Source organism: Cyprinodon tularosa, unplaced genomic scaffold (genome assembly GCF_016077235.1).
Source record: "Cyprinodon tularosa strain WSP-4 unplaced genomic scaffold, ASM1607723v1 ctg933, whole genome shotgun sequence".
In the NCBI taxonomy this organism is placed as follows: domain Eukaryota; kingdom Metazoa; phylum Chordata; class Actinopteri; order Cyprinodontiformes; family Cyprinodontidae; genus Cyprinodon; species Cyprinodon tularosa.
The window spans coordinates 102,908-130,895 of record NW_024039711.1 but is presented as its reverse complement, the minus strand read 5'-3'; the positions used below and the strand labels follow the sequence as shown (position 1 = coordinate 130,895).

The following is a 27,988-nucleotide window of genomic DNA, read 5'->3' as shown; positions in this document are numbered from 1 at the left end:
ATCCAGGAAGCTTTTTCAATTCAAAATGTCAGAAAAGGTGTTGAGTTCCAGGTTTTGTAGAGTAGACCAAAAACAAAGCCATTTTGGCTTAGAAACATGCAAATTGAACCTGGCAGGCGGGTCCATCCCTCTGGAATGGGGGTCGTTTTTTTTTTTTTTTTGTTAGCCTGCAATGCCCCATACCTGTCTATGTCTCTGAAAGGGGGGGTTGTTAGAGGGAATTGTTGGCCTGGCTGAACAGGAAAGGTCTTCAGGCCAAACGACCCCCATCCCAAAGGGATGGACCCTATTCGTCCGTTTCTATTTGCATGTTTTCTAAACAAAAACAAGGCTTTGTTGGGCTGCTGTATAAAACCTGGAACTAAATGCTATTTCTGACATTTTGAATTGAAAAAGCTTCCTGGATGGAAAAGAAACGTCTTAAAACTTGGAAACAGAGTCCAGTGGATTGTTTTTAACTTTTTAGGACTGGTTAAAAACAATGGAATGAATCATCTACTTCAGCATAATGGTCAATGAGTTTATAGCTGTAACTCTAGATCTAACTATAGATCCTGCATATGAAATGATTGATGATAATTAGTAACTCCTAACCTCTCCTTGTCTTCTTTTTCCTAAGCTGTTTGGTACAGCCTGGTGTTTGATGACCGACGGTTCCCCCCCTGGGCAGTCCTGGATGAATCCCACCGACTGCAGCCCAGAACCCTTTCTTTACGGACTGGGAGTCAGAAATGCGAACGACTCGGCTTTTCTGTGCAGGTCCAGAAAAATCTCTCCAGACACGATAGTTATTTCTTTTCTTCAGTTTGATTCTTAAAAGTAAATCTCATATAAACAGGACAGAGCGGATTACAGGCGGCCCATTGTGGTTGTTATGGAAGCAGGACTTCAGAACCAGGACAAGGGGCCGGTGTTGGACCCAGAATGGCCGACCACCTTTAGAACGGAGGTAAATGTCCCAGAAACATGTCTCTGTTTGCTTCATGAAACAGCATCTCAGACGCTCTGTTATTTTCTTTTTTTTTTTCAAACATTGTTTTTTGCATACAGATTGTAAAATATCACATTTTCCAAAAGAAAAACTCAAAGCAAAAATTCAGCCTAAAAGTTTGAGATAAAAAATATTCTCTTTAAATATTATCTGTCCAGAACTCACTAAGTCAAGCAGTTTTACTTTTATCCGATTCAAGTTCAGTAATCGAATAGCAAAACTATAGTTCGTTCCCACATTTCATCCATGTTTTATGGAGCCTAGTAAATAGTTCAACTGAATAATCTGATTACCGTACTCACCTTCATCCACTTGCGACACAGCCAATCAGCTTTGAACCACACCTCCACGAAAGCCAATCAGCATCCAAAGCTCATCTTAAAAGGCCTCCGATATCCACCTTTCTGCTCCTGTGCGCAGGCGGCGGATGCGCTGTGACTTCATTCAGATGACACCGTTTTAACCCCCCTCCAGCCCCTCCTCCACCATCGTAGCTAAAGCTTCATCAGAGCGTCATTCCTCCTGGACTCTTACTGCGTTCCCTGTCTCATCTAAAGCGTTCCAGCAGAAGACCGCGATGTTGATCCTGGTTCTGCCAGAGGTTTCTTCACAATGGGGAGTTTTTCCTCTCCACTGTCGCTTCATGCTTGCTCATCATGGAGAGGTTCTCTCAACCTGTGTTATCCAACTGGACTTCCATCTTCCAGGTTCCTGAGTGAAGCTCTAGTATCAGCTCACTCATCCACTGGATCTCCCCATAAAGCTCAGCAGACCGTCTCTCCAACCAGCAGTCTACAGACTGACCAATTTCATCTATCTCCACTCCACCACCAGTTTCACCACCAACAGCCCTATTCTTTACTCCTGTTCATGCATATCATAGAAGCCTCTTACTGAAGACACTCTGTTGTTGTATCACAGTCTGATGAAGAGGATGCTCACAGTTGTCCCTTATTTTCTTCACTTTATGAAAAATTCTTCCTTGTCAAATCATCTCGAGAGGTTCTAGAGGAGTATGGTGATTTATCAGCTGTTACCCCAGCATCAGACCTGATGTTTTGAATTGAAAAGCTTCTGAGATGGGAAGCAAAACGTCTTCAAACTTGGCAACAAAGTCCAGTTTTTGAACTTTTTTGAAGCACATTTAATTCATCATCTGATTTGTTCATCCAGTTGTTTTTTGTTATTTTTAGTCCTTTAGCCTTGTTACTCAGATGTTTTCATGCGTTTTGGTGTTTTTTCTGATTTAATACGGTTATTGTCTTGGCAGCTTCCATTCTGGAATGGATGTGAGGAGGAGGACTGCACCCCCGACCTCATCCTCCACAGCCAAACGGACCTTTTGACTCTTCTGTGAGAAGCTGAGCCTGTTTTCCAAATTCAAACGCACTCTTGGATCTGTTAAATAATAAAATGTTTTTGTTTCACTTGAAGACAGTTCTGCAGCAGCAGGAAACATGCGGCCTACTCCCTCTGCAGCCCTACGAGGGGACATGAAGAGAAAGTGTCTGTGGTGGAGAGTGGACGCAGGAAAATGACTGTAATTGGTCAGTTAGAGAACTCGGGAGAGAACGCATACAGAACTACACTCAACATCTCCACCACACCAAACCTGCTCTTCTCCAACATCTTGATCAAGGTAAAACAATAAATAACCGTGAGCCGTCATTTCTGTTGATTTTCCTCGTCTCTGAATAATGCTGACCCTGTCCCACCGGCAGGGACGGATTGAGGATATTTGGGGCCCTAGGCAAAGACAGGCAGGGGCCCCTCTGAACTGAGAAGACAACACATAAAACAGACCCATTCTACAGATAGAGAAATAGTTTGTTTTCAAATGGTTTGCTGCTGTCTGTTTGGACCTTTCTGAACATGTGCAGCAAATGGACTGATCCAATATGGTGGACGCTGAAGGGGGGAGCTGAGACACACTTAATATTATCAGCGCTCTGATTGCATTTTAGCCAAAGGATTTTTATCAAAAACATCATTAATGTTATTAATAACCCTTTCAAAGACTTTTATAAATCCCTTTACACGGCTGGTAAAATAGAATCAGACATTGGTTCCTATTTAGATGGTATACCCCTACCCTCAATTTCAGAGGAGGATCGCTCTGCCCTTGATGCTGCTTTTACACCTGAGGAGGTTTGGCCTGCAATCCATTCGATGCCAAATGGAAAATGGCCTGGTCCGGATGGATTTCCTCTGGAATCTTTTAAAGAAATTCTGAACTGGGATCCATCCCATCCTTTTACCTGCTATAAATAATATCTTAACTGGAGGTCTACCCCCGTCTTGGAATTTTGCTTCTATCAGCTTATTGTTGCAGAAAGATAAAAACTCCCTAGATTGCTCATAGGCCTATCAGTCTCCTTAATGTTGATTACAAAATTGTTGCCAAGGTGTTGGCGCGGAGACTAGAAAAGATTCTTCCGAAAATAATAAACCCCGACCAGACGGGTTTTGTGAAATCTAGAAATGGAACAGACAATGTGTGTCGTGCTCTGAACGTCATTCAATATCTTTATCAACATAAAGACCCAGCTTTGCTTATCACTTTCGATGCAGAAAAAGCCTTTGACCGGCTAGAAAGGCCTTTTTTATTCCCAGTTTTACAGAATATTTGGCATGGGCCCTAATTTTATTAACATCATTAAAGCCTTCTATTCCAATCCAGTAGCCATGGTAAATACTAACGGTTCGCTGTCAGATGTTTTTTCTGTTCAGAGGGGTTGTAGACAGGGGTGCCCCAGGTCACCTTTGTTGTTTACGTTGTTCATTGAACCTTTTGGCTGCAGCTATTAGATCTAATCCAGACATCTTTGGAATTAGGATAGGTGAAGATCACCATGTGATCTCTCTATTTGCAGATGATGTTCTTTTATACCTGAAACACCCAAATAAATTGGTCCCGGCTGTTCTTAGTTCCATAGATAAATTCAGTGCTCTTTCGGGTTATAAGATTAATTTAGGCAAGTCAGTCGCTTCTCCTTTTAATATCCATCAAGATATGTTGCTACAACCTATTTTTCAAATATGTAAAAGAGGTTTCACGTATCGTCTTCACGTTTCATTACCCCTGATCTGAAAGATTTATTCTCATCAAACTACTCCGCCCTAGTTCAAAACATTAAGAATGATCTGTTGAAATGGTGTACTTTACCTATATCACTTCTTGGTAGGTTTAATACAGTAAAAATGAATATTGTCCCTCGCTTAAACTACCTGTTCCAAAACCTCCCTTGCTACTTGTCCCTTAAATTCTTTAAATCCCTTAATTCTTATATTTCTCGCTTTTTTTGGAACAATAAGCATCAACGAATTAGGTTCTCCACTCTTACTAAACCAAAGCAGTTGGGAGGTTTATCTTTACCCAATTTGCAGCTCTACTACTGGTCCGCCCAGCTTAAAATGATGTCTGACTGGTTTTCTAGTAGAGACACTTGCTTATGGCGGGGCCTCGGATCTTTATCATGTTGTCCTAGAAGGTTAAGTTCTCTCCCTTTATTTCAATAACATAGATCAATTGGATTCATTGAAGGAAAACATGGTAGTTTATAGAACTTTGTTAGCTTGGCAAGACATAAAGAAATACTTGAATATTCCCCCCTCTATCTCAATTAGATCCACCCTGACCTTAAATCCGGACCTACAGTTCCAACTTCTATTAGAAGAACTGGTCTACTGAAATGGTCTCATTCTGGTCTGAACGATTTCTCTGATCTGTTGGTTTCCGATGCTATTAAATCATTTAATCAAATTAGGGACAAGAGCAACATTCCCAGTGTATTCTCATTATGAGTTCGTATGAAATCGTACGAAAAGCTATGCACCGTAATTTCGTACGTTTTGGACGTTTTTTTTGTCGTATGCGCATGCGCATCTTATGCACCATTCAAGAACATAGAATATAAATTACAATTAGCCCTAACCCTGACCCTAACCCTAAGATATAAAACAGCAAGCAACTTAGTTACAGACATGAATAAGTGATGATTGCACTGTTTTTCCCAGTTTTACGTCCGTCCGCGGATCTGCTTTTTTTTTTCTGTCTGCCAGCGCATGCGCACTGATGTGGTTTTTTGAGGAAAAACGTCGAAAACGTACGAAATAGTGTGCATAACTTTTCGTACGATTTCATACGAACTGATAATGAGAATATGTTGACATTCCTCAGAAAGCTTTTATAAATATCTTCAAATTCTGCAATTTATGGATTCAGTATTTCGGTCTAATCCATTCCGTAGGGAACTGACGGACTTAGAAAATGTTCTGGTTTGAACCAACTCTCCAAAGGGTCTGATTTCTAAATTCTATGCACTCTTACTCAGCCCTGTACCATCAAGCTTTGACTCTGTCAAGCGGCTCTGGGAGCGTGATCTAGAGATGCAATTCAGTCCTTCTGATTGGCTTAAGATCTGCAATGTAACCTTCCCTCGATGCACTTCTATATCTATACAAGAACTGAATTTCAAACTTTTCTATAGGTCCTACTATACCCCTGTTCGTCTTCAGAGAATGTTCCTAGACCGTTCAACTCTATGTTGCAAATGTTTCAGGCATAGAGGTACTTTTTTTCCATCTATTCTGGTCATGTGATTTATTAAGATCCTTTTGGAGGGACGTTCATTTGGTGATTGAAAACGTTTTGGGGGCACGCTTCTTTTTGTCTCCTGTGTTTTATCTTTGAAATGTTTCCCCTAATCATCTGGGTGCACATTCTAAATCCTTGTTTACAATTCTTCAACTTTTTGCATAGAAATGTATTTTGTTCCAATGAACGTCTCCTTCTGCTCCCGAGGTAAATATGTGGCTCACACAGATATCTGTTATCCTTCCTTTGTAAAAGCTGACCCACGATCTCAATCACAGATCAGACACATTTTCGGCACTTTGGGGTCCCCTCGAGTCGTTTCTGCTTGGTCAATACGATTTTATGTATTTATTTATTTTTTTTTCCTTTAATAGCACTATTTATGTTTGCTTGCTTCTGTTCCCCTCCTCTGATGGCTAAGGGTTGAAGTGGACGTGAAAGGATTGACTCCTTGTTCCTTGTTCATGTGGAGAATATATATATATATATTTTTTTTTTTTTATATTTCTTTTTTTATTATTTATTTACATATTTATTTTTCTTCTTTTAATGTATGTGTGTGTAAAGTGGCACAGGTTTGTTCTTTGTATTGTAACTAATCTAAAATGAATAATAAAAAAAACATAATTAATGTACACAAATAAGGAATAGTTGTATTAACCATACATGTAAACAGAGTTTTAAGGGGCCCCCAGGAACTTGGGGCCCTAGGCAACTGCCTAGTATTGCCCAATGGTAAATCCCTCCCCTGCCCACAGGACCAATCGGATATCCAGATCGAGTGTCCTACCGAGTACAGAACGACCTCCCAGAGGAGCTGCAGCATCAGTGCACCGTTCATGAAGTCACTGTCCCAGGTGAGGGAAATGTAGCAGTTCTATGCAGTTCTACTCTGTTTTATATTCAGTTAGCCTCTATATTACAAACCACTTCTCATCCTGTCGCTTTGATTCTAGGTGCCAAATATTATGTTTATCTTTTTATCAAAGCTTTTTAAGGTGTTCCGTTTTCCACCTTTAAGTGTTCAAGATGAAGTGAAATCAGAAGATCAGCAGAAATGTAATCAGTTTTTGAAAGGATCAGATGGCAAACTTATACCATCTCTCTGCCACCATTTAATGCAGTTAATGAATCAACCAAAGCCCCTAATCCCATCGACCGCCTCTCTTCTGTGATGGAGACGATGGGACGATGGGGGAGGGCGTGCTGGGAACAGCTCTAAACCACTAGCTCTGCTCCACTTTAGGTTACTTTTCATCTGGAGTTGGAGTTCAGCCGGTCAATCTTTCTGGATTATGTTCAAGTCAACATGGCCGCCACTAGGTAAGAGAAGTGCTACTGGTCACATGCTGATGGTGTATTGTTGTTAAAAGATGTTTGAATTTAAATTAGATAACTGGATCCATTCCAAAAAAGTTAAAAAACAATCCACTGGACTTTGAAGTTTGAAGACATTTCTCTTCCCATCCAGAAAGCTTCTTCAATTCAAAATGTCAGAAATAGTGTTGGGTTCCAGGTTTTATACAGCAGCCCAACAAAGCCTTGTTTTAGTTTAGAAATCATGCAAACAGAAACGGACAAAAAGCCTCAATTCCCACCAAAGGAATCCCTATCATTTGTTATAGCTGTTTTTGACTCTCGTTATTGAAAATGAACAGCTCCAGTCTGATAGAGATAGACGGAACTAGAGTTTAGTGTAGGTAGTTAGAGGGTGGTCGGGGCTTTATCGTGGTTTGTTTCCGTAATCTGGAGACCATGTTGGAGCCCTGTATGTATTCCTCATTCATCCTCAGACAGACAGTAACTACATTCACCTTTGTAACTAAATGGAGGGAGGGAGTGAGAGAGAGAGAGACTAAATTTGCAGCCCTGACCAACGGGACTATATGAAAAGACTGCAGGAACTATGGAAACTTTGATACCCACAGTCTGGGCTAAAAGCGGAGTAGGTCAAAGTTTGAACATTGCTTCCACAGTTTACGTGCCAGAGCTTCCAACAAACGCAAACTATGTCAATGGAGAACCAATCCACAACGCCATATGGGGGCGCCACCATCAACCTCCCTGATATTGGGCACCAAGCCGAAATGATGCAAGACAAACTGAATGAGAACCACTGACCTAAGAAATAAGATCATGGCTCAGATGAGATCCTGTCAACCCAGATACAGGCTAGTAAAGTTAAATAAAGTGAAGCCGATGATCTCCTGGGTAATATGAACAGAGCGCTAAATATGATTGCAAGCCATTTGAACACCTCCTGTACATGGATGACATTCAGCTGTATGCTAAGAGTGAACCAGACATTGGCTCGCTGATCTACACCACCAGGACCTACAGCAGAGACATTAGCATGTCATTCGGGCTGGATAAATGTGGCCGGATGGTGACAAGGAGAGGGAAGGTAATCCACACAGAGAGGATCTCACCACCAAAAAGGACAATAGAGAGTCACAAATACCTTGGAATATCATGGGCAAATGGCATCCACAAAGAGGCCACAAGAAAAGCAGCAACAGCCAAATACATGAGAAGAGCTCAATGGTGAGGTCAAGGTCCAGGCAATCAACAGCTGTGCCTTGCTAGTAATTAGATACCGTGCTGAGATACGAAGTAGGATTGAGGATGAAAATTCAAGCTACTGATGTTGAATCATGAAAGCTACTCATCATTCATGTTGGATTCCATCCCAAAACCAGTTCCCACAGACTATACACTAAGCAGAGAAGGAAGCAGAGGCCTAGTGAGCATCAGAGACACCACTAAAGATAAAACACAACAGATAAAATAGCTCCAAGAATACATCAGTAAGATCGCCCCAATGGAATGTCAGTGAATGTCTCAGACAGTGGAAGCTGGAAATAAAAACACTGGAGAAAGCATCATGGGAGGAAAAACTCCTAAATGGGAAGGACCACTGACAGAACGCTGAAATGGCCGATATGACCAAATCCTACCAACGGCTACAGAAAGACGGGCTGAAACTAGAGAAACACCAGGGGCTCAGGGAAGAACTAGAGAGAGCCTGGAAGGTGAAGTCCACTGCAGTCCAACTGTGGTCATTGGAGCACTGGGGGCAGTAACGCTCACAGTGGAAAAGTGGCTTCAGCAGATACCTGGAGAAACATCAGACATTTAAGTCCAGAAGAGCGCAGTTCTAGGGACGGTTAAGATACTGAAAAAAACCTGGAACTCCAAGGCCTCCGGTAGAGGACCTGGGGTGGAGATGAAGAAGCCACCCACCCCATCAGTATGAGGGTTGGTAGGAGAGGTGTTTATATATATATATATATATATATATATATATATATATATATATATATATATATATATATACATATACACTCACCGGCCACTTTATTAGGTACCCCATGCTAGTAACGGGTTGGACCCCCCTTTGCCTTCAGAACTGCCTCAATTCTTCGTGGCATAGATTCAACAAGGTGCTGGAAGCATTCCTCAGGGAGTTTGGTCCATATTGACATGATGGCATCACACAGTTGCCGCAGATTTGTCGGCTGCACATCCATGATGAGAATCTCCCGTTCCACCACATCCCAAAGATGCTCTATTGGATTGAGATCTGGTGACTGTGGAGGCCATTTGAGTACAGTGAACTCATTGTCATGTTCAAGAAACCAGTCTGAGATGATTCCAGCTTTATGACATGGCGCATTATCCTGCTGAAAGTAGCCATCAGAAGTTAGGTACATTGTGGTCATAAAGGGATGGACATGGTCAGCAACAATACTCAGGTAGGCTGTGGCGTTGCAACGATGCTCAATTGGTACCAAGGGGCCCAAAGAGTGCCAATAAAATATTCCCCACACCAAGACACCACCACCACCAGCCTGAACCGTTGATACAAGGCAGGATGGATCCATGCTTTCATGTTGTAGACGCCAAATTCTGACCCTACCATCCGAATGTCGCAGCAGAAATCGAGACTCATCTGACCAGGCAACATTTTTACAATCTTCTATTGTCCAATTTCAATGAGCTTGTGCAAATTGTAGTTTCAGTTTCCTGTTCTTAGCTGAAAGGAGTGGCACCCGGTGTGGTCTTCTGCTGCTGTAGCCCATCTGCCTCAAAGTTCGACGTACTGTGCGTTCAGAGATGCTTTTCTGTCCACCTTGGTTGTAACGGGTGGTTATTTGAGTCACTGTTGCCCTTCTATCAGCTCGAACCAGTCTGGCCATTCTCCTCTGACCTCTGGCATCAACAAGGCATTTCCGCCCACAGAACTGCCTCTCACTGGATGTTTTTTTCTTTTTCGGACCATTCTCTGTAAACCCTAGAGATGGTTGTGCGTGAAAATCCCAGTAGATCAGCTGTTTCTGAAATACTCAGACCAGCCCTTCTGGCACCAACAATCATGCCACGTTCAAAGTCACTCAAATCACCTTTCTTCCCCATACTGATGCTCAGTTTGAACTGCAGGAGATTGTCTTGACCATGTCTACATGCCTAAATGCACTGAGTTGCCGCCATGTGATTGGCTGCTTAGAAATTAAGTGTTAACGAGCAGTTGGACAGGTGTACCTAATAAAGTGGCCGGTGAGTGTATATATATATATATATATATATATATATATATATATACAAATATATATATATCTTTTTCAAGGATGTTCTTAGTTTGAAAAAGAACTAACTCATCTTAGGTGTTTATTAAATGTGTTCTTCTGTGTGTTAGTGAGGGGGAGGATGGAAACCCAGGTGACAACACCAACAACATCTTCCTCCCTTTGAAATACCAAGCCGACCTTCTGTTCACCAGGTGGGTGAGACTAATAGATCTTTGTCATTTAGGGGCGACCCTGAACTAAAGGTTCGCCCGCGTCTTAACTGAGTTAAATTGAAATGCTAAACGAGAAATTAATTCAAACTGTATTTTTATGAGAAGGGACATTTTTGAAAAGTTAATTTAAAAGCTCTCAGAAAAGGTTCTGGAGCTTTAGATCTCAGTGATGCTGGACTCTTCTGGACTCCAGTCTGTGCTTCTGTCCTTGTTATTATGATCTTTAACCAACGGTTGTTTTTCTTTTAACCTGACAGAGACCCCAATCCTCATCGTTTTGAGATCAGAGATGGCTTCTCCTCATACGATGAAGAACCAGATACAGCCTTTCCTTCCTTTAACCTCACCTTCAATGCAAGTTAAAGTAACACACTGTTAAAAAAACAAAGAAATGAGAGCAGGCCAGATCATCATTTTTAAGGCTCTCGTACTTACTGCCGTATCATGTGAGGGTTTCGATTGCTTTCATTGATCAGAGCAGGATGTTTAGTGTTTCAAACACAAATCACTGGGAATATTAAAACCAAATTAAGATGAAAGCAACAAAGCATGGAATGTTCTGAAAACTCCCATCGTTCAAGCTATCGTCTTTTGCTGTTGCCAAGGACCGAGTTCGCTTCTTTCCACTAACCAACCGTCTTTCATCATAAGACTTAGACAGATTTATTTGTCATTTTATTTACACAAGTGTAAAACAAAAAGAAATTTAGTTTAGAACAGCTCTCTGGCCAATTTCATCTTTTTTAAAAGTGCTGCCTTAAAAAATAGTAAAAAAAAATCTATATAAAAACAGTAATATAACCATTTGACTGTAAATTTACAGTTCTAACATTTTCAGTTTTTTATATATATGATGATAAAATATAATAAAATACAATACAATAACCCATTTTACAAAACATTCATCAGTCTGATGGCGGTGAGGAAGAAGCTGCTGCAGAACCTGCTGGTCCTGCATTGAATGCTGTGAAGCCTCTTCCCAGAGGGCAGCAGGGAGTACAGTCCATGGTGGGGGGGTGAGGGTCATGGATGATGTTACGGGCTCGGGACACACAGCGCTGGGATGAAATGTCTTTAATGGAGGGAAGAGGAGCCCCCATGATCTTCTCTGCTGTTCTCACCTTCTTCCAGTCTGAGAAGCTTCAGCCTCCACACCACACAGTGACACAGCTGGTCAGAACGCTCTCTTTGGTGCATCTGTAGAAGGTGGGGAGGATGGGTGGGGGCAGGTGGGCTCTCCTCATCCTCTGCAGGATGTCCAAGCGCTTTTGTGACCTGTTGACCAGTGAGGTGGTGTTTCCAGTCCAGGTGAGGGTGTCTGTGATGTTCACCCCCAGGAATTTGGTGCTGCTGACCACCTCTACAGCTGAGCTGTTGATGAGCAGTGGAGCATGGTTAGGACGGTTCTTCCTGAAGTCAACCATGATCTCCTTGGTCTTCTCCACATTCAGGATCAGGCTGTTATCTCTGCACCACCAGCTGCTCCACCTCCTCTCTGTAGTCCAGGTCGTTGTCGTCTCTGATGAGGCCCACCACCGTGGTGTCGTCTGCAAACTTCACCATATTATGGGTGGTGAACCTGGGGACGCAGTCGTGTGTCATCAGGGTGAACAGCAGGGGGCTCAGGACGCAGCCCTGAGGGGAGCCTGTGCTTAGACTAATGACATCAGAGGTGTTCTGTCCGACCCGGACTGACTGAGGTCTGTTGGTGAGGAAGTCTAGCAGCCAATAGCAGAGGGGCTTATTGAAGCCCAGCTGTTCCAGTTTGCCCATCAGATGCTGTGGGATGATGGTGTTGAAAGCTGAACTGAAGTCCAGGAAAAGCATCCGCATGTGGGTGTTCTTCTCCTCCAGGTGCGCCAGGCTCAGGTGGAGAGCAGCAGAGATGGCGTCTTCAGTGGAGCGGTTCCGTTGGTAGATGAACTGGAACGGGTCGAATGTTGGCGGCAGACTGGAGACGATGTGTTCTTTAACCAGCCTTTGGAAGCACTTCATCATGATGGGAGTCAGTGCTACAGGCCGTTGACCTGAGGCTTTTTTTGGACTGGAATAATGGAGGCAGACTTGAAGCATGCTGGCACTATGGATCGGTCCACCAAGGTCTAAAAAAGGTTTAGTGCTTCCTCCCCCTGGTGTGGAACAGCTTTCAGCGCTGGAGGCTGTTTAGTGCCTCAAACCTTCCAAAGAAGTTGTTCAGTTCATTTAGGAAGTCAGTGTTTGCTGCATCTACCGGGGGGGAGGGTGTGTTGTAGTCTGTGATCATCCGAATGCCTTTCCACATCCTCCTGGTGTTGCTGGCGTCGTAGAAAAGATCCTGGATCTTCTGGCTGTGGTTCTGCTTCTCTAATCTGATGGCACGGTTTAAGTTGACACACGCTGTTCTCAGTGCCTCTTTATCACCAGTCTTGAAAGCTGAGTTCGGTGCTTTTAGCGATTTCCGAACCTCTCCATTTATCCAGGGTGGTTGGTTGGCCTGGGTGGTGATGTTCTTTTTGATGCTGATGTCCTCAATGCATTTGTTGATGTAGGCTGACACAGTCATAGAATACTCATCAATATTTAACAAGTTATCATATGTTGCTGCAGCCTTGAAGATGCTCCAGTCAGAGCATTCAAAACAGTCTTGGAGTGTTTCCATGGCGCCCTCAGACCACACTCTGACCTCTTTAACTGTCGGTTTAGCCCTGACCAGCTTGGGCTTATGTGCAGGGATAAGCATGACAGAGAGGTGATCTGATGACCCCAGGTGGGGGCACGGGGCTGCCCTGAATGCATCTTCTATGTCAGAGTAAAACTAGGTCTAAAGTGTTTTCACCCCGAGTTGCAAAGTCCACATGTTGGTAAAAATGAGGGAGAACAGTCTTCAAGTTAGTCTGGTTAAAATCCCCAGTAATGATGAAAACCCCCTTTGTGTGCAGATAAGAGTCTTCATTGCCTCTTTAGTGTTAGCACTGGGGGGCACGTAAACAGCAGTGATGCTAACCACATTGAACTCTCTGGACAGATAGAACGGTCTGCAGTTAACAGTCAGAAACTCGATGTCTGGAGAGCAGAAGCTGGTGACTGATATAGCATTTTTACACCAGCTGTTGTTGATGTAAACACGGAGCCCGGCACCCCGAGTCTTACCGCTTAGTTCTTTGTTCCTATCGGCGTGGTATAGCGTTAGCCCCTCCAGGCTAATAGCATTGTCCGGTATTGCTAGATGCAGCCATGACTCTGTCAGAATGATGGTGCAGCAGTTACTAATCTCCTTCCTTGATGAGAGTTCCAGTCGGAGATTATCCATTTTGTTTTCCAATGAGCGGACGTTGGAGAGCAGGATTGATGGAAATGGAGGTCTGTGGGGATTCCTCCTTAGCATCGCAGTTAGACCCCCTCTGCAGCCTCGCTTTCTCCGTCTTGCACATCTCTTCCTCCTACCGTTACGTTCCACTGTTGTGTTGTTGACATCCGTCCGTAGAACTCCGAAGCTTTTTAAGCGGTGAAAAATGTCTGGATTTAAAACATTTTGTGACCGTAGCTCCAGCAGGCGTTGGCGAAATGTGAAATTATCGAAATTGTTGAGAGGAGCCATTCTTGGCCGCTGCTTTGGAGTGCCGTCTTAGCAACAAGAACAAAGACTCCAAGATGGATGGTTATGATGAAAGACGGTTGGTGGTTACCAACCGTCTTTCATCATAACCATCCATCTTTCATCATAACCAGCCATCTTTAACCATTTAAACCCTAACCTCTGATCTCTCATCAGAGAAACCAGACCCAAAAATGCAGACGATTGGAGGCCCCCCAGGCTTCTAGAACACCTCAGCACAACCACAGACGCTACGCTGCTTTGATGCAGTCATTCACTGAAAGGGCCAAGAGATGAATGAGTGAATCTCTAAAACATCTTTTTCTACAATTTTATGTAGTAGTCTTTGCTTTTATACTTTGAGTTTGAGGTTATAGGAGTCTACAACCTGTATTGGTTTATGCCTCTGGAGGGGTACTGGCAGTAAAAAAATATTGTCAAGTTTAAAAGCTTGACAAACAGGCCTGTTAGCTTTGGTTGGGAGAGCCAGGGGAAAATGTATCTTCACTCATCTGCACACGACCTCCGGGTTTTATATCCCATCTGGCAGAGCAGCCTGTCTGTAGGCTTCAAGGTCGTCTTCCAGTAAACCTTCACAGTGCAGGCGTTGGAGGTTTTGCCCTCAAACTTCTTCTAGATCTAGATAGAGTTTTCATCCAGAGCTAAGGTCATCATATTTATTCTGGTTTACAGGATTTAATTAGGAGCTGCAATCCTGGTCATCCATTCAGGGAACACCCGGTGGCTTTTAGGATGGAAATGTTCTTGTGCTGCGTTCAGCCCTAAAGCAGCAGGAGCAGGAGAAACGTGCGTGCTGCTTCATTTTTGATGCTTTTACCAATTTAGTTTTGACGCGCAGCTGAAGCATCTTTGCTGCTCTAGCTGGGCGGTGGAAAAGTGGGTCTGATGCGCGTTGGGCAGAGCTACCCTATCCTTTCTTAGCCTGGAACAATGGCAGCTATATTTGCTGTGATCAGTGGGTAAAAAGTAGTTTGAATCTATTTTTAAGTGAGAAAGTCCTCCTGACAACATTTTCAGTGCAGTCGGTTCATCCACATTACCATCCTGCCTTCAAAGATTATTTCTCTGTGGGAGCCGCTCAGACCCCCAGATACCGGCGGTGCGCTGTCACTGGGAATCCCCAGCAGCAGCTGCCTCAGGCCCGGTTCATGTACGTAATCCAAACTGCAGCGAACATATTCTGCCGGCAGGTTTCTACATTTTAAGTTAATTTAGGCGTTATTAAACTGTTTCAGAGGAGTGATCATTGCACTCTGCATCAGCAGTGCTGTGTCTGTCTCCCTGCCAGCTCCCATATCAGCTTCTCTGATTGGTTGATGTGGCGCCTCGTCCAGCAGCTAATGTTACATTTTTTCAATTCCAGCAGCTGGTGCTTGTGAAGCGCATTGCGTGCGTCAGATGCTCAGAAGCTCATGAGGCGCTGCTTTGGCTGCTCAAAACGCGCTGCAGGACCTTTAGCGCATGATGCGCATCAGCCATTGACTGCATGTAAACCAACTGTTTCTGCGGCTTCTGCTGCCTTCGCTGCTTGCGGTCTGAATGTAGCATTGGGACCAATGCAGATGTAGGAGGGAACAGTTGCTGTGTATTCTTCCAGCTCTGCACATAAAGCCGGTTTTTAGTTTAAGGAGAGCATGTGTTGATAGAGTAATGTGTTTGGTGACCAAAAAATGTCTAATTTCTTACCAAATCTTTAGTCTAAGCTGTTCAAACGTATAGCTTCTATTTCAGGCTGAATTACTTCGTTGGAGGCAAAATAAGCATTTCTAAGCATCATTAGCATGAAAACCATGTTGAACACGTAATAAACACACGAAATATTTATAAATTGTTTATAGATAAAAAAAAATAAACTAATATTTGAACATCTAAATGGAGAATCTTATTGTAAAGTTTCCTGTGTTTAATTTACTCTGTGCTTAGGTGCAGAATCTGGGCATCTTCTCAGTGAAGGAGATCCTGCTGACAGCAGATATCTGGGCTGTGACCAAGGAGGGCAACCAGCTGGTGGACATCACAGACTACAGCATCAAGGAGGAGGTGAAATGAGCATCAATAAACCTTCAGATGCAAAGTTTCAATTTGAACCTTTAAACTAGAGAAATATCAGCTGTGCTGCTGCCATCAACACCTTTGTTTCTAGATGTTGGAGCTTGGCCTGTTTTTCAGTGTAGTCCTGTTTCTCTGACTGTGACTAACTGGATGTGTTCTCTTCATCCTCTGACGTGGGAGCTGGCTCGGAGCTCGTCTGCCTGGCTGTGTGTTTCCTGGACGGGGCCGCCTGTGGAGCTGGTTGACAGTTGCCTTTTGTATCTATGCTTCTTTTTCTATGTCTGCTTCTGTCTCCTTGAACCACAGTCAGCCTCAGCAGGTGGCCGCTCACACTGAGCCTGGTTCTGCTGGAGGTTTCTTCCTGTTCAAAGGGAGTTTTTCCTCTCCACTGTCACTACAAGCATGCTTAGTGTGAGGGATTGCTGAAGAGTCAATGAGTCGATGCAATCAGCTGGTTTTCCTTAGATAGAAAACTTGAATCAATCTGACTGGATGATCTGGTGAACTGGAAAGTGACCTGAGATGACATGATGTGAATTGGAGCTACAGAAATATACTGAATAGAATTTAAGTTAAACATGTCAGCTAATATTCAGGATAGTTTTCACTCAGCTCAGTTCTGTTTAAATTCAGACTTGAGGGATTGATTTTCTTTATTGGAACCCTAAATTTTATTATTTCTCAACAAGAAAATTAACACAACAAAATGACTAAAATATGTTTTTTGAAGTCTTTACGTATAGCATGTAACAGTTTTAGTGCATTGGTGTTCAGACACTTTTTGTTGGCAACAGTGAAATAAAGATAGACTTAATGACATAGATAGTTTATAGGTTAAAATCTACTGATAATGTTTTTATTTCTGTTCCTAGCATGTGTTTGAATTTGCAGCCCAATGTGTCGCTGTTCAAACCAATGTTTGCTCAGAGATCCTTTCGGTCATCTCCACCTCCATCTTTGTTTATTTCATATTCATTGACAGAAACACCTGATTTATTTAACTTTTGTTAGTTTCATAACCCTTCACAGTGGTGTGCGCTCAGGGCTTCACTGCAGGCCTAAAATCAATCAGAAACACTAACATACATTCATAGGTAACTTTTTCTTCTTTCTAACTGTATTAATTTATTCCAAACAATCCGTTCTCTTAATTTTGAAGTGTTTTTCTTGGCTGCGCTGCTTCATTACATTGATCTGGTTGCTATATTTTCTGTCCAATCAGATTTCAGCCTCAGTGTGTTGCTATGGCAATCTAATCAGCCCAGGGCCTTCAGAGTCAGCAGTGCTGCTGATGTAAACTTAACAACATTAGCGAGAAACATTTTCTCCAACCAATCAGATTTCAGGTTTGCCTCACAGGGCCAGCTAGAGGCCCCGCCCCTACATCAGAATTTTCTGTCCTCTGATTGGTTGGTTAGAGTGAAATGTTTACAATATTTTCCTTTTTTTAAAGTTTTTCTGGCCTTAACGGCTGATACTAAATGGAGATACAAGACTTCCTGGACAAAGACAGAAGGATGAATTTAGTTGATAAATAATCAGCATTTTTGGTGATTATTTTTGCAAATCCTACTATCTGTTATATCTGAGCTTGTTAGATTTCATATTTGATTACAATTATTAGTTTTTTTTATTAAAATAGGAAAGTGGTGATATCAACCCTTTGACACCCATCATTGCAAATATGGAACCAATCCTACACATTCAGTGAACAGGAACCTTTGGCAAGCTCTTGTTTCCATTTCAACTTGTCCCTAACGGTATATGTTATTATTATACACCACCACACACAAATAGGGGCAACAGTGTCGTTGGATGTAGGAGTTTGCCCTGAAATCGAAGGATTGACGGGTCAAGCCTCGACTCCGACTTTCAGTGTCGTTGTGTCCTTGGGCAAGACACTTCACCTGCATTGTCTACTGATGGTGGTCAGAGGCGCCCAGTGGCGCGGCTGGCGCCTGTGTTAGGCAGCCCCGCTTCTGTCAGTGAGCCCTAGGGCAGCTGTAGCTACAATGTAGTTTGCCACCATCAGTGTGTGAGTGAATGGGTGAATTAATGTAGTGTAAAGCGCTTTGGTCAAGTCTCCTGACTTGAACAAAGGTGCTATATAAGTACGTGCCATTTACCATTTACCATATATATTGGGGTCATTGTGGGTCACTGCCCCGAGGGCCCCAATGACCACGGGTTCCACTGATGCCTTGACCTTCCAGGTTTTCTCCAGCTCTTCTCTGAGTTGCTGGTATCTCTCTAGTTTCTCATGTTCCTTTTTCCTGATGTTGCAGTCACTTGGTATCACTATGTCTTCCACAACGGCCATCTTTGGATGGCCATCTCTACCATCTTTGGAGGTGTTTCCTACTGTGACCTTGGGGTTTCCAGCCATACTCTGCACAGATGTTCCTGCATTCTATTCAAGCCACTTGGTTATGGCGCGCCATGTAAGCTTTCCCTGCCAGCATCTTACACCCTACAGTTATGTGCTGGATTGTCTCAGGGGCCTCTTTGTACAGTCTGCACCTGGGGTCTCGTCTAGTGTGGTAGATCTGGGCCTCTATTGCGCTGGTGCTCAGGGCCTGCTCCTGTGCAGCTATGATGAGTGCCTCTGTGCTGGGTGGTACATCCCATGTAGGGGCTGATCCTCCCACGATGGAGTCTCTGCCACTTCATCTTCTGTTCCCCATTGTCCGAGACAGTCACTGAGGAGGTTGTCTGTTGGAGCCTTGTCCTGGATGTACTTGGATAGCGGCTCTTATGCTCATTAGTCCTCAGCCTCCTTCCTTACGGCTGGTGTACAGTCTCAGGATTTGGGTTGGTCACCTGCAGGGTATCTGATTACTGGTAGAGTAATCATATGCATCTCTCTCTCTCTCTCTTTTATATATATATATATATATATATATATATATATATATATATACATACGTACGTACATACATACATACATTGAATCTACTTCCATTGGACACCAATGGAAGTAGATTAAGTTGAGGGGTGCCCAATGAAGGTACCAGATGCACCGCCGGCCACCATGGGGGCCTGTTCAGCCCATATGCCCATATTTATTGTTGACAGCCCCTGGGTAGTCTGAATGCAAAATGTATGTTTTAAGCTTAATGTTTGCATTTTCTTTTCTCATCAGGGAAATGCTTCAGGCTGTATTCTCCCTCCTACCAACATTTCCACTTTAAGTAAGCCAGAGGACCTGACTCATCTGTCTCAGCTGGTGAGAATAAACTTCCTTTTTAACCCATTAAGTAAAAAATGTACACTTTGTGGTTTTACTAAAGCCAGTTTTGTTCTTCCTGTGTTTGTTCCTGTGTGCTTTTGTGTAGAACCACAGTAACAGTGTGAGCGTAGCTCTTCAGTGCAGACTCAGCCTGGCTCCCTCCCAGACGTTGAAGCTCATGATCACAGGAAGACTTCAGCTACCTGCTCTTCATGCTGTAAGTCACTAGGTTTCCTGGATGTTAAGAATTTCAATGAAATCTCTTGTTAGAGCTGACTTATTTTATTTTTTGAAGTCATTAATAATAAATAACGTGTACTGTACTTACAAACTCCATGTATAAACCCAGTAAGTACAGATATGTGCTCCATGCATTTATAGTTAGATTCTCTGTGGGGACATACTTTCTGGATGAAGATAAATTCTGCTTCCTTAGGTCATCACTAGATGTCACTCTAACCTTAGATTTCACACCAGGAGGGTTGATGCAAATGTTCAACTGCATGACAGGATATCCCATCAAAACTGGTTGCTGTTAAAACCCAGCACTTCTGCCAGAGTTCTGATGTACGCCGTAATAATCAGATCTAACTCTAACCTAGTCTACAAAAACAATCTAGAAATAAGTAAAGGTGTATCTACCCTTAATTTGAGCAGCTAAATAAGATCTGCTAATGGAAAATAAGATAATTAGATAATATGCACTTGGAATAAGACAATAAAAATAATTGTTTTATTTTAAATAGAAATTGTCTTGTTCCATTGGCAGTGTCTCCCTTGCACTTATAATAGCAAAAAATGACTTATTTCGATTAAATTTTTTTGCAGTACATAACGCTTACTCTAATGCTACATTCAGATCGCATGCGATAGATGCATCAGGAAAGCTTCTGATGTTTGTCCACTTTAAGTTCAGACTTCAAGTAAAGTGTGTCCAGATGCGTCTGATGCTTCTGCTGCTCCTGTGTACAATGCCAGAGAGCAGCTTTTCTGTATTTGCTGTGATCAGTGGGTAGAAATTAGTTTGAATCTATTTTGAAGTGAGAAAGTCCTCCTGAAAACATGGTCTGTGCAGTCAGTTCATCCAGATTACCATCCTGCCTTCAAAGATTATTTTGCCGTCGGACCAGCACGATACCCCCATACACTGGCGGTGCGCTGTCACTGGAAATCCCCAGCAGCAGCTGCCTCAGGCCCGCTCGCCACATGGGGTTTTCTGCTACAGTCCACATTTTTCATGTACGTAATCCAAACTGCGGGCACCAGGATAATAAAAGTGAACATATTCTGCCGGCAGGTTTCTACATTTTAAGTTAATTTAAGTCGTTAATAAACTGTTTCAGAGGAGTGATCATAGCGCTTTGCATCAGCAGTGCTGTGTCTGACTCCCTGCCAGCTCCCAGATCAGCTTCTCTGATTGGTTGATGTCCAGCAGCTAAAGCTGGACATCAATTTCTCCAACTCCAGCAGCTGCTGGTTCTGAAGCGCCTCAGATGCTCAGAAGCTCATGAGGTGCTGCTCCTGCTGCTCAGACGCTGCAGGACCTTTTGCTGCACCTTGATGAGCGTCAACCATTGACTTTGCATGGAAACCTGCTGCTTCTTCGTTTCGAGCAGCTGAAGCAGCGCCTCATGAGCTTCTGAGCACCTGAGGTGCGTGTTGCGCTTCACAAGGAGCAGCTGCTGGAGTTGGAAAAATATAAATTTCCTCTGAACACAGGAACATCAGAAGCACCAGACGCATCTGGACACACTTTGCTTGGACGCACGTCAGGTGGATCAAAGATGCTCTTGAGGCGCATCTGACCCTAATGTGGACAAGTATAAAAAATAAAGCAGCAGATGCTTTTTTGCTGCTAAAATAACATATGGTGTGAACGTAGCATATCTCTAACCCTGCTGTTCTGTTTTTAATGTTTCCGATCTTTTTTTTTTGTATTTACAGCCTCTGTGTTACAGGAAGCCTCTCTGCCTCCAACTAAAATGAACAGAGTGAAAATAGGATTAATATGACTTACAATAAACAATCGCTGGACTCTTTATTAGGCACGCCTTGTTAGTTGCTGGTTTTACCCTCATTCAGTTCTTCCTGCATAGATTAATCAAGATGCTGCAAACATTCTGCAGAATTTGCTTCATGTCGACACAACAGAGCCACGGTTTGCTTTAGATGTGTTTGCACCACATCGATCACGTCAATATTCTTACATTTCAGTACCTTGGACTCTTCTGACAGAGAATATGTCTCTCCTAAACTTGTTATTTGCTGAAGATTATCCAGCAGCCTGAAAAACCTTTTAATGGGTGTACCTAAAAAAGTGGTTGGTCATTTTTTGACATTTAAGTCCAAATTATAGTATTTAGTTACATAAACTGCTGTGTTTGACAACCATTTGACTTACAGGTGAGCTTCAGGTCCTTAGAGCTGCTGACTGTTACCTCGATCCAGCTGGACAAGTCCAATCCCATGTTTCTGCAGGAGGACAACCTTGTTAGACAGGTACAACACTGTTACTGTTACCAAGACAACTAAGATCTTAAGGATGCTCCAGAGTGCTTGCTTATTTAATCATCTGTATTACCAACCGGTAGGGGTGCAACAATTCACTTCTATTCAGTTTATTTCTATAGCTCCAATTCACATCCTGTCATCTCAGGTCACTTTCCAGTTCACCAGATCATCCAGTCAGATTGATTCAAAGTTTTCTATCTAAGGAAAACCAGCTGATTGCATCGACTCATTGACTCTTCAGCAATCCCTCACACTAAGCATGCTTGTAGTGACAGTGGAGAGGAAAAACTCCCTTTGAACAGGAAGAAACCTCCAGCAGAACCAGGCTCAGTGTGAGCGGCCATCTGCTGAGGCCGACTGGGGTTCAAGGAGACAGAAGCAGAGATAGAAAAAGAAGCATAGATACAAAAGGCAACTGTCAACCAGCTCCACAGGCAGCCCCGTCCAGGAAACACACAGCCAGGCAGACAAGCTCTGAGCCAGCTCCCATGTCAGAGGATGAAGAGAGCACATCCAGTTAGTCACAGTCAGAGAAACAGGACTACACTGGAAAACAGGCCAAGCTCCAACATCTAGAAACAAAGGTGTTTATGGCCGCAGACCAGCTGATATTTCTCTCCAGGATGGAGTCACAGCCAAACAGGAACAGACCAGATGAAGCTACTATGAGAAAAAGCAGAGAGAGCAGAACGTTAGAGATTGAACTAACAGATTCTGCAGAGTGGGAGAATAGAGATAGAGAATGAAGCAGAATGATGAAAAAGGGATCCCTATGTCCTCCAGTAGTCTAAGCCTATAGCAGCATAACTATAGAGTGTCGTGGGAAAAAAGTATTCAACTATTCATCCTAGTTAAATAAACGGAGATGGATGGATTTCACTCAGTCGGCACATTTATTCATATCTTTGCAAAGAGAGAACAGTTCATCATACAGCCCTAACGGCACAGCATTCTGCTCTGTTCTGATCTGGGCAGCGTTCGTCCCCCCTTACTTAGAACACTGCAAAAGTAGTCAAAGTCAAAGCAAATTATACACACTTTGGTTAACAGTAACATGTTATGAATAAACCTTGAGAAAGAATCTGGTTTGTTATGGGAAGAAGCTATGTCTGGTCTACAAACACCATCATGCAGAGAATTGTGTGGCCTTGAGAGAGGAACAGACTGAGTGAAAACTTTTATGGTGAGTAAATAGGATAAATTGATATATAATAGAAGAAAGATAAAAATAGCTCAGGATAACCTGAGCCACTCTAACTATAAGCTTTATCAAAAAGGATATGCAGCAAGCATATTCTTTCTGGAAACATCTGGTACGGCCCTCTGGGTTCAGTACCAGTACATTTCCAAGTGTTTCCACCTGAAGACTTAGAAATGTTACAGAAAACGACTGAACAATAATTAAAGAATTTTATGATCAAGGGAACCAAAGTGTAGCAGCCTTTTATTTTTTTCATTTTTTCCCTTTTATTTCTCACCATACATTCCGAATCATTTGTTTCTATCTTAATATCCACAATATAATATATGGACAGACAGCAATTGTTTAAAAGTTTGCTTAATGTACTTACAGATCTTATCAAATAAATAAAAGCAATAACTTTCCAGCTAAACCAGCAATTTACATGCAGCTGGTCAGGAAAAAAATTTGCTCTATCAAAGTTTCATTTCTTTGTGGAAAAAATATACAATATTGTTTTTAATATACTAAAATACTACAGTACTATCATATATTTTTTCCGAGGAACTGGCTCATAACCATTACTGTGGGACCAGGCTTTTTCAGAACGGAATTTCCTCTAACACAGTAGCTTTGTTTGGTTTGGTTTCTCTGTCTTTATAAAACAAATTTAGGACAGCTGTGAAGCACATAGAAATCTAACATCCTCTTACAGTTTATCGTAGATGCTACAGAGTTTGGAAGACTCACCTTTCTCTGCCATTTTTCCAGTTTATAGACAGTCCAACAAAGCAAAGTTAGAATTACATATTTCTCAGTGTAAATACGTGTATTGTATTACATTTGGTAGAATCATGTAATTACAGATGAAGAAATTTTAAACCATATATACAAAACCTTTATTGGCAAATATGTCCAGGGTTTCCTGTGGAGTACCACAGGGATCAGTGCTAGGGCCAATTCTATTATTTGCTCAGTGCGCCATCAGCTCATCTGCGCATCCAGATATACATCCGGGTCGCCCTCAATTTTATTTTGTTAAAAATTCCTAAATCATATTTTTCTCTCCCCAAAAATAGTGAACATACTAAAATATGTGTTAAAGGTTAATAATGTATTTCCTGAGAAAAAAAATGCCTTAAAATGCCTTCCGTTCTATCACTCTCTGCCCGTTCTGTAGAGGAAATTGGATCCTACGCTAGCCTGGGTGCCATTCCGAACTTAGTCCCGCCCACAACGTTTGAGGTCGGGAAGTTCGGTCTGGCATTGCTTAATAGTAGCGCAAGTATGCTCGCACAATAGGGCGGGCTTTATACGATGATGGACAGATGATCAACAGTAACGTACAGTAATCAACCACGTCCCAAAAGCGAGCTTGGGTGACAACAACAATGGCTGCCGCTGGAGAGTTGAGGTGAGTAGATTCTGCTATTAGGTCTGCTCTAGAAGATATCGACAGCAAATTGATTTTAAAAGAGGAACAGAGAAACGCGATCAAGTCTCATCTTCTTATTCTAGGCGTGAAACGGCACGCTTTGATTTTTGTTGACAACAACTATGTGTCGCTTAACATACGTCACGCACTCCGTTGCTCTTATTGGTTGTAGGTCTATCCAATTGAGTGCAGAGGCATTTTTTTCCTGGTTCGTTCGAAACACGCCCCATAATCACAGCTTTATGGAGCAGTATCAGACTCAGATTCTGACTAGAATTGAGTAGGACTACGTCAGGCTAATCCTACGCTACTTCCGGGAGCTAACTTTTTCGGCTTTTTAAACATAAATCTAGTCTTTTTGATTTTTTTTTTTTCGTTTTAACATTATGCTATATAGTGGGTAATCTTAAGAAAGAAACAACTAAAATGCAGATAAACATGGTTTAATCGGATTTAGCCGGACTGCTCTGAGTATGTCCCATGATGATGTCAGAGAAACTCTTTAACGAAGAAAATGGAAAAAATCATCAGACAGCTTTTTTTATAGATGTTTGTTAGCATTCTTTAGTGAGTTAAGGATATAAATAAGTGATTTTAGTTCCATCATTACATTATTTATGGACACCTGGATGGATAGCAGTTTGCGCTTCCAGGGCGGATCAGGTAGTGACGGCCATTAGCAGCTGCGGCTGCCAGCAACAGGAAGTTATTCATATTTTTGAAGCTCCACTGGATGGGTGTGAGTTCAGAGGGGAGTAGTTCTGGTGACATCATCAACATTTGATCCCATCTCATATATATATATATATATATATATATATATATATATATATATATATATATATATATATATATATATATATATATATATATATATATATATATATAATCAAACCTTGTTAAACATTTGTATAAATATCTAATTACAAAACACCAGCAGTTACTCTAGAAGGTGCTGTATTCAGCAGTTTTTTTCGCCTTAAACGGCATAAGGGGGGATTACATTCAGCTGATAAGTGATGTTAGACTGTTGCTTTAAAACAGACCATCCTGGACCTGAGGAAAGAAGGACGCAGCTCCATCTCTATCTGGATTATCCTGGGAAGCTCACTGGGAGGCCTGCTGCTGCTTTGCTTTGTCGTCTTGGTCTTATGGAAGGTAAACGATAAATATTATAAACACAAGTTATGAGGTCTTTTTTTTCCCCTTGCATTTTATTCTCATTTCACTGTCACCAGAACAGAGCAATGAAATTCACTCTGCATTTAACCCATCCCCTTGGGCATTAGTGGGCTGCCATTGTGTGGCACCCGGGGAACAGTGTGGGGTTAAGCGTCTTGCTCAGGGATCCAGAGTGGCAGGCTGTGGGAGTGGGGCTCGAACTCAGAACCTCTGGATTCCAAGCTCTATGCTCTGACCGCTAGGCCACCACTCCCCCATCATGTTATGTTAAAAGTACATTGCTGTTTTGGGCAAACACACTGACATCTAACCACAATTTCTTTTAGCTTGGATTCTTCAAAAGACAGAGACGTGAGGAAGAGGAGGAGCAGCCTGTGACCAATGGGAAGGCAGAGAAGCAGCTATAAGGCATGATGACATTACACCTGATCAAATTTTAGACATTAGGTCAACCGGTGACTGACAATCCTAGAGGTTCCATCCAGCTCTGACTCAAAGCCACGCAGTTAAGATTCTGCTGCAGCTGAAGAACATAGCAGACCTATTTATGTAGCAGGACCTTCGGCTGCGTTTGGTATTAGCTGTATTTATTGCAACAGCAAATGCACTATTCTTATTTTTTATTGTCTGGCAAAATCATGGTCCATCTCGACCAAAATAACCACCAAATCAATCGATGTTTGGGTGTCTTTGTTAGCATGGTTTCCATGGCGATGCACATACAGTCATACAAATGAATGTCCCATGCAGTCTGTTTTCAAATGTAAATGTCTGTTCCTGATGAGCTGTTTCTAGGAGTCATTTTGACCCCATCCTCTGCACATCACAAATTCATTTCTGTTAGCAGGATGCAGATTGATCTGATTCAACTTTTGATTGAATATTAGATGGATGTCAGTACCTCTCAGCTAAAAAAAAACAATCCACTGGACTTTGTTTCCCAGTTTGAAGACGTTTCTCTCCCCATCCAGGAAGCTTTTTTAATTCAAAATGTCAGCAGGACGGAATCAACTCAACAAAACCTACAATGCAGCGATAGAGTTGATTCCTTCCCGCTATCATCGCAGCCCCAACCCCTGTACAGGAGAACAGAAGACCTCGCCTATTCAGCCAGGCCAACAATTCCCTGTAACGACCCCCCTTTCAGAGACATAGACAGGTATGAGGCATTGCAGGCTAACAAAGAAGCCAAGCGACCCCCATTCCAAAGCGGTGGACCCGTTCATCCGTTTCAATTTGCATGTTTTCTAAACAAAAACAAAGCTTTGTGGGGCTACTGGATAAAACCTGGAACTCAACGCTATTTCTGACATTTTGAATTGAAAAATTTTCCTGGATGGGAAGAAAAAAAACGTCTTCAAACTTGGAAACAAAGTCCAGTGGATTGATTTTAACTTTTTTTGAATGACTCTGACCTGGATGACTGAGAATCGTCACCAGCATTTTAATAATAATAATAATACATTTTATTTAAAAAGGCGCCTTTCTGGACACTCAAGGTCACCGTACAAAACATAAAAAGTGTCAGAAAAAATAAAAATTATAATTATAAAAACATTTAAAAACATTTAAAAAATACAGAGGCTGTGACAGTGAGATTGATATTTTTAAAGAGAATAAGCAATCTTGAACAGATGGGTTTTGAGTTGTATTTTAAAATGGAGAATTGAGTCCGTATTTCGAAGTTGGGGTGGTAGAGAGTTCCAGAGGCGGGGGGCAGAGCGGCTGAATGCTCTGCTCCCCATGGTGGTGAGACGGGCGGAGGGGACAGACAGGTGCAAGGCAGATGAGGATCTAAGAGCACGGGAGGGGGTGGGAACATGCAGGAGGTCTGACAGATATGGGGGGGCAAGGTGGTGAAGTGCCTTGAAAGTCATCATGATAATTTTATATTGAATGCGGAACTGTATGGGGAGCCAGTGGAGCTGTCGGAGGACCGGAGTGATGTGGTGGATAGAGGGAGTTCTTGTTATGATTCGAGCAGCTGAGTTCTGGACCAGTTGTAGTTTGTGGAGTGATTTCTGAGGAAGTCCAAAGAGGAGGGAGTTGCAGTAATCTAGTCGGGAGGTGACAAGGCTGTGCACAAGTATGGCAGTAGTGTGTGGGGTAAGGGAGGGACGGAGGCGGTTGATGTTTCTTAAGTGGAAGTAGGCAGACCTGGTAATGTTATTTATATGGGATTGGAAAGATTTTACCTCTCAGCATTTTATAATTCCATCTCTGTAGTCGTTTGCAATTTTTATTTCACTCTTTAATTAATAGAAATCTAAGCAAATGTCTAAAAATAACGCACGTCATCTCAAGGCACTTTACAGAAACAATTGCAACAACTCATTGACTCTTCAGCAATCCCTCACACTAAGCATGCTTGTAGCGACAGTGGAGAGGAAACACTCCCTTTGAACAGGAAGAAAC

The 27,988-nt window shown here is 42.4% G+C and overlaps 1 protein-coding gene across 1 annotated transcript in view; it reads left to right on the top strand.

Moving 5' to 3' along the window:
• The window catches only part of LOC119776445 (integrin alpha-11-like), an 87,096-nt gene extending 60,380 nt beyond the window's left edge, over positions 1 to 26,716 (top strand). The window contains exons 17-30 of the mRNA XM_038274838.1: positions 620 to 759; positions 839 to 949; positions 2,262 to 2,344; positions 2,426 to 2,630; positions 6,347 to 6,445; positions 6,835 to 6,911; positions 10,285 to 10,368; positions 10,647 to 10,743; positions 15,908 to 16,024; positions 19,179 to 19,262; positions 19,372 to 19,482; positions 21,669 to 21,764; positions 25,436 to 25,549; positions 25,900 to 26,716. Coding sequence (XP_038130766.1) covers positions 620 to 759; positions 839 to 949; positions 2,262 to 2,344; positions 2,426 to 2,630; positions 6,347 to 6,445; positions 6,835 to 6,911; positions 10,285 to 10,368; positions 10,647 to 10,743; positions 15,908 to 16,024; positions 19,179 to 19,262; positions 19,372 to 19,482; positions 21,669 to 21,764; positions 25,436 to 25,549; positions 25,900 to 25,980 — 1,499 coding nt within the window. The 3' untranslated portion in view covers positions 25,981 to 26,716. The remainder of the gene's footprint in view (positions 1 to 619; positions 760 to 838; positions 950 to 2,261; positions 2,345 to 2,425; positions 2,631 to 6,346; positions 6,446 to 6,834; positions 6,912 to 10,284; positions 10,369 to 10,646; positions 10,744 to 15,907; positions 16,025 to 19,178; positions 19,263 to 19,371; positions 19,483 to 21,668; positions 21,765 to 25,435; positions 25,550 to 25,899) is intronic.
• Positions 26,717 to 27,988: the final 1,272 nt, after the last annotated feature.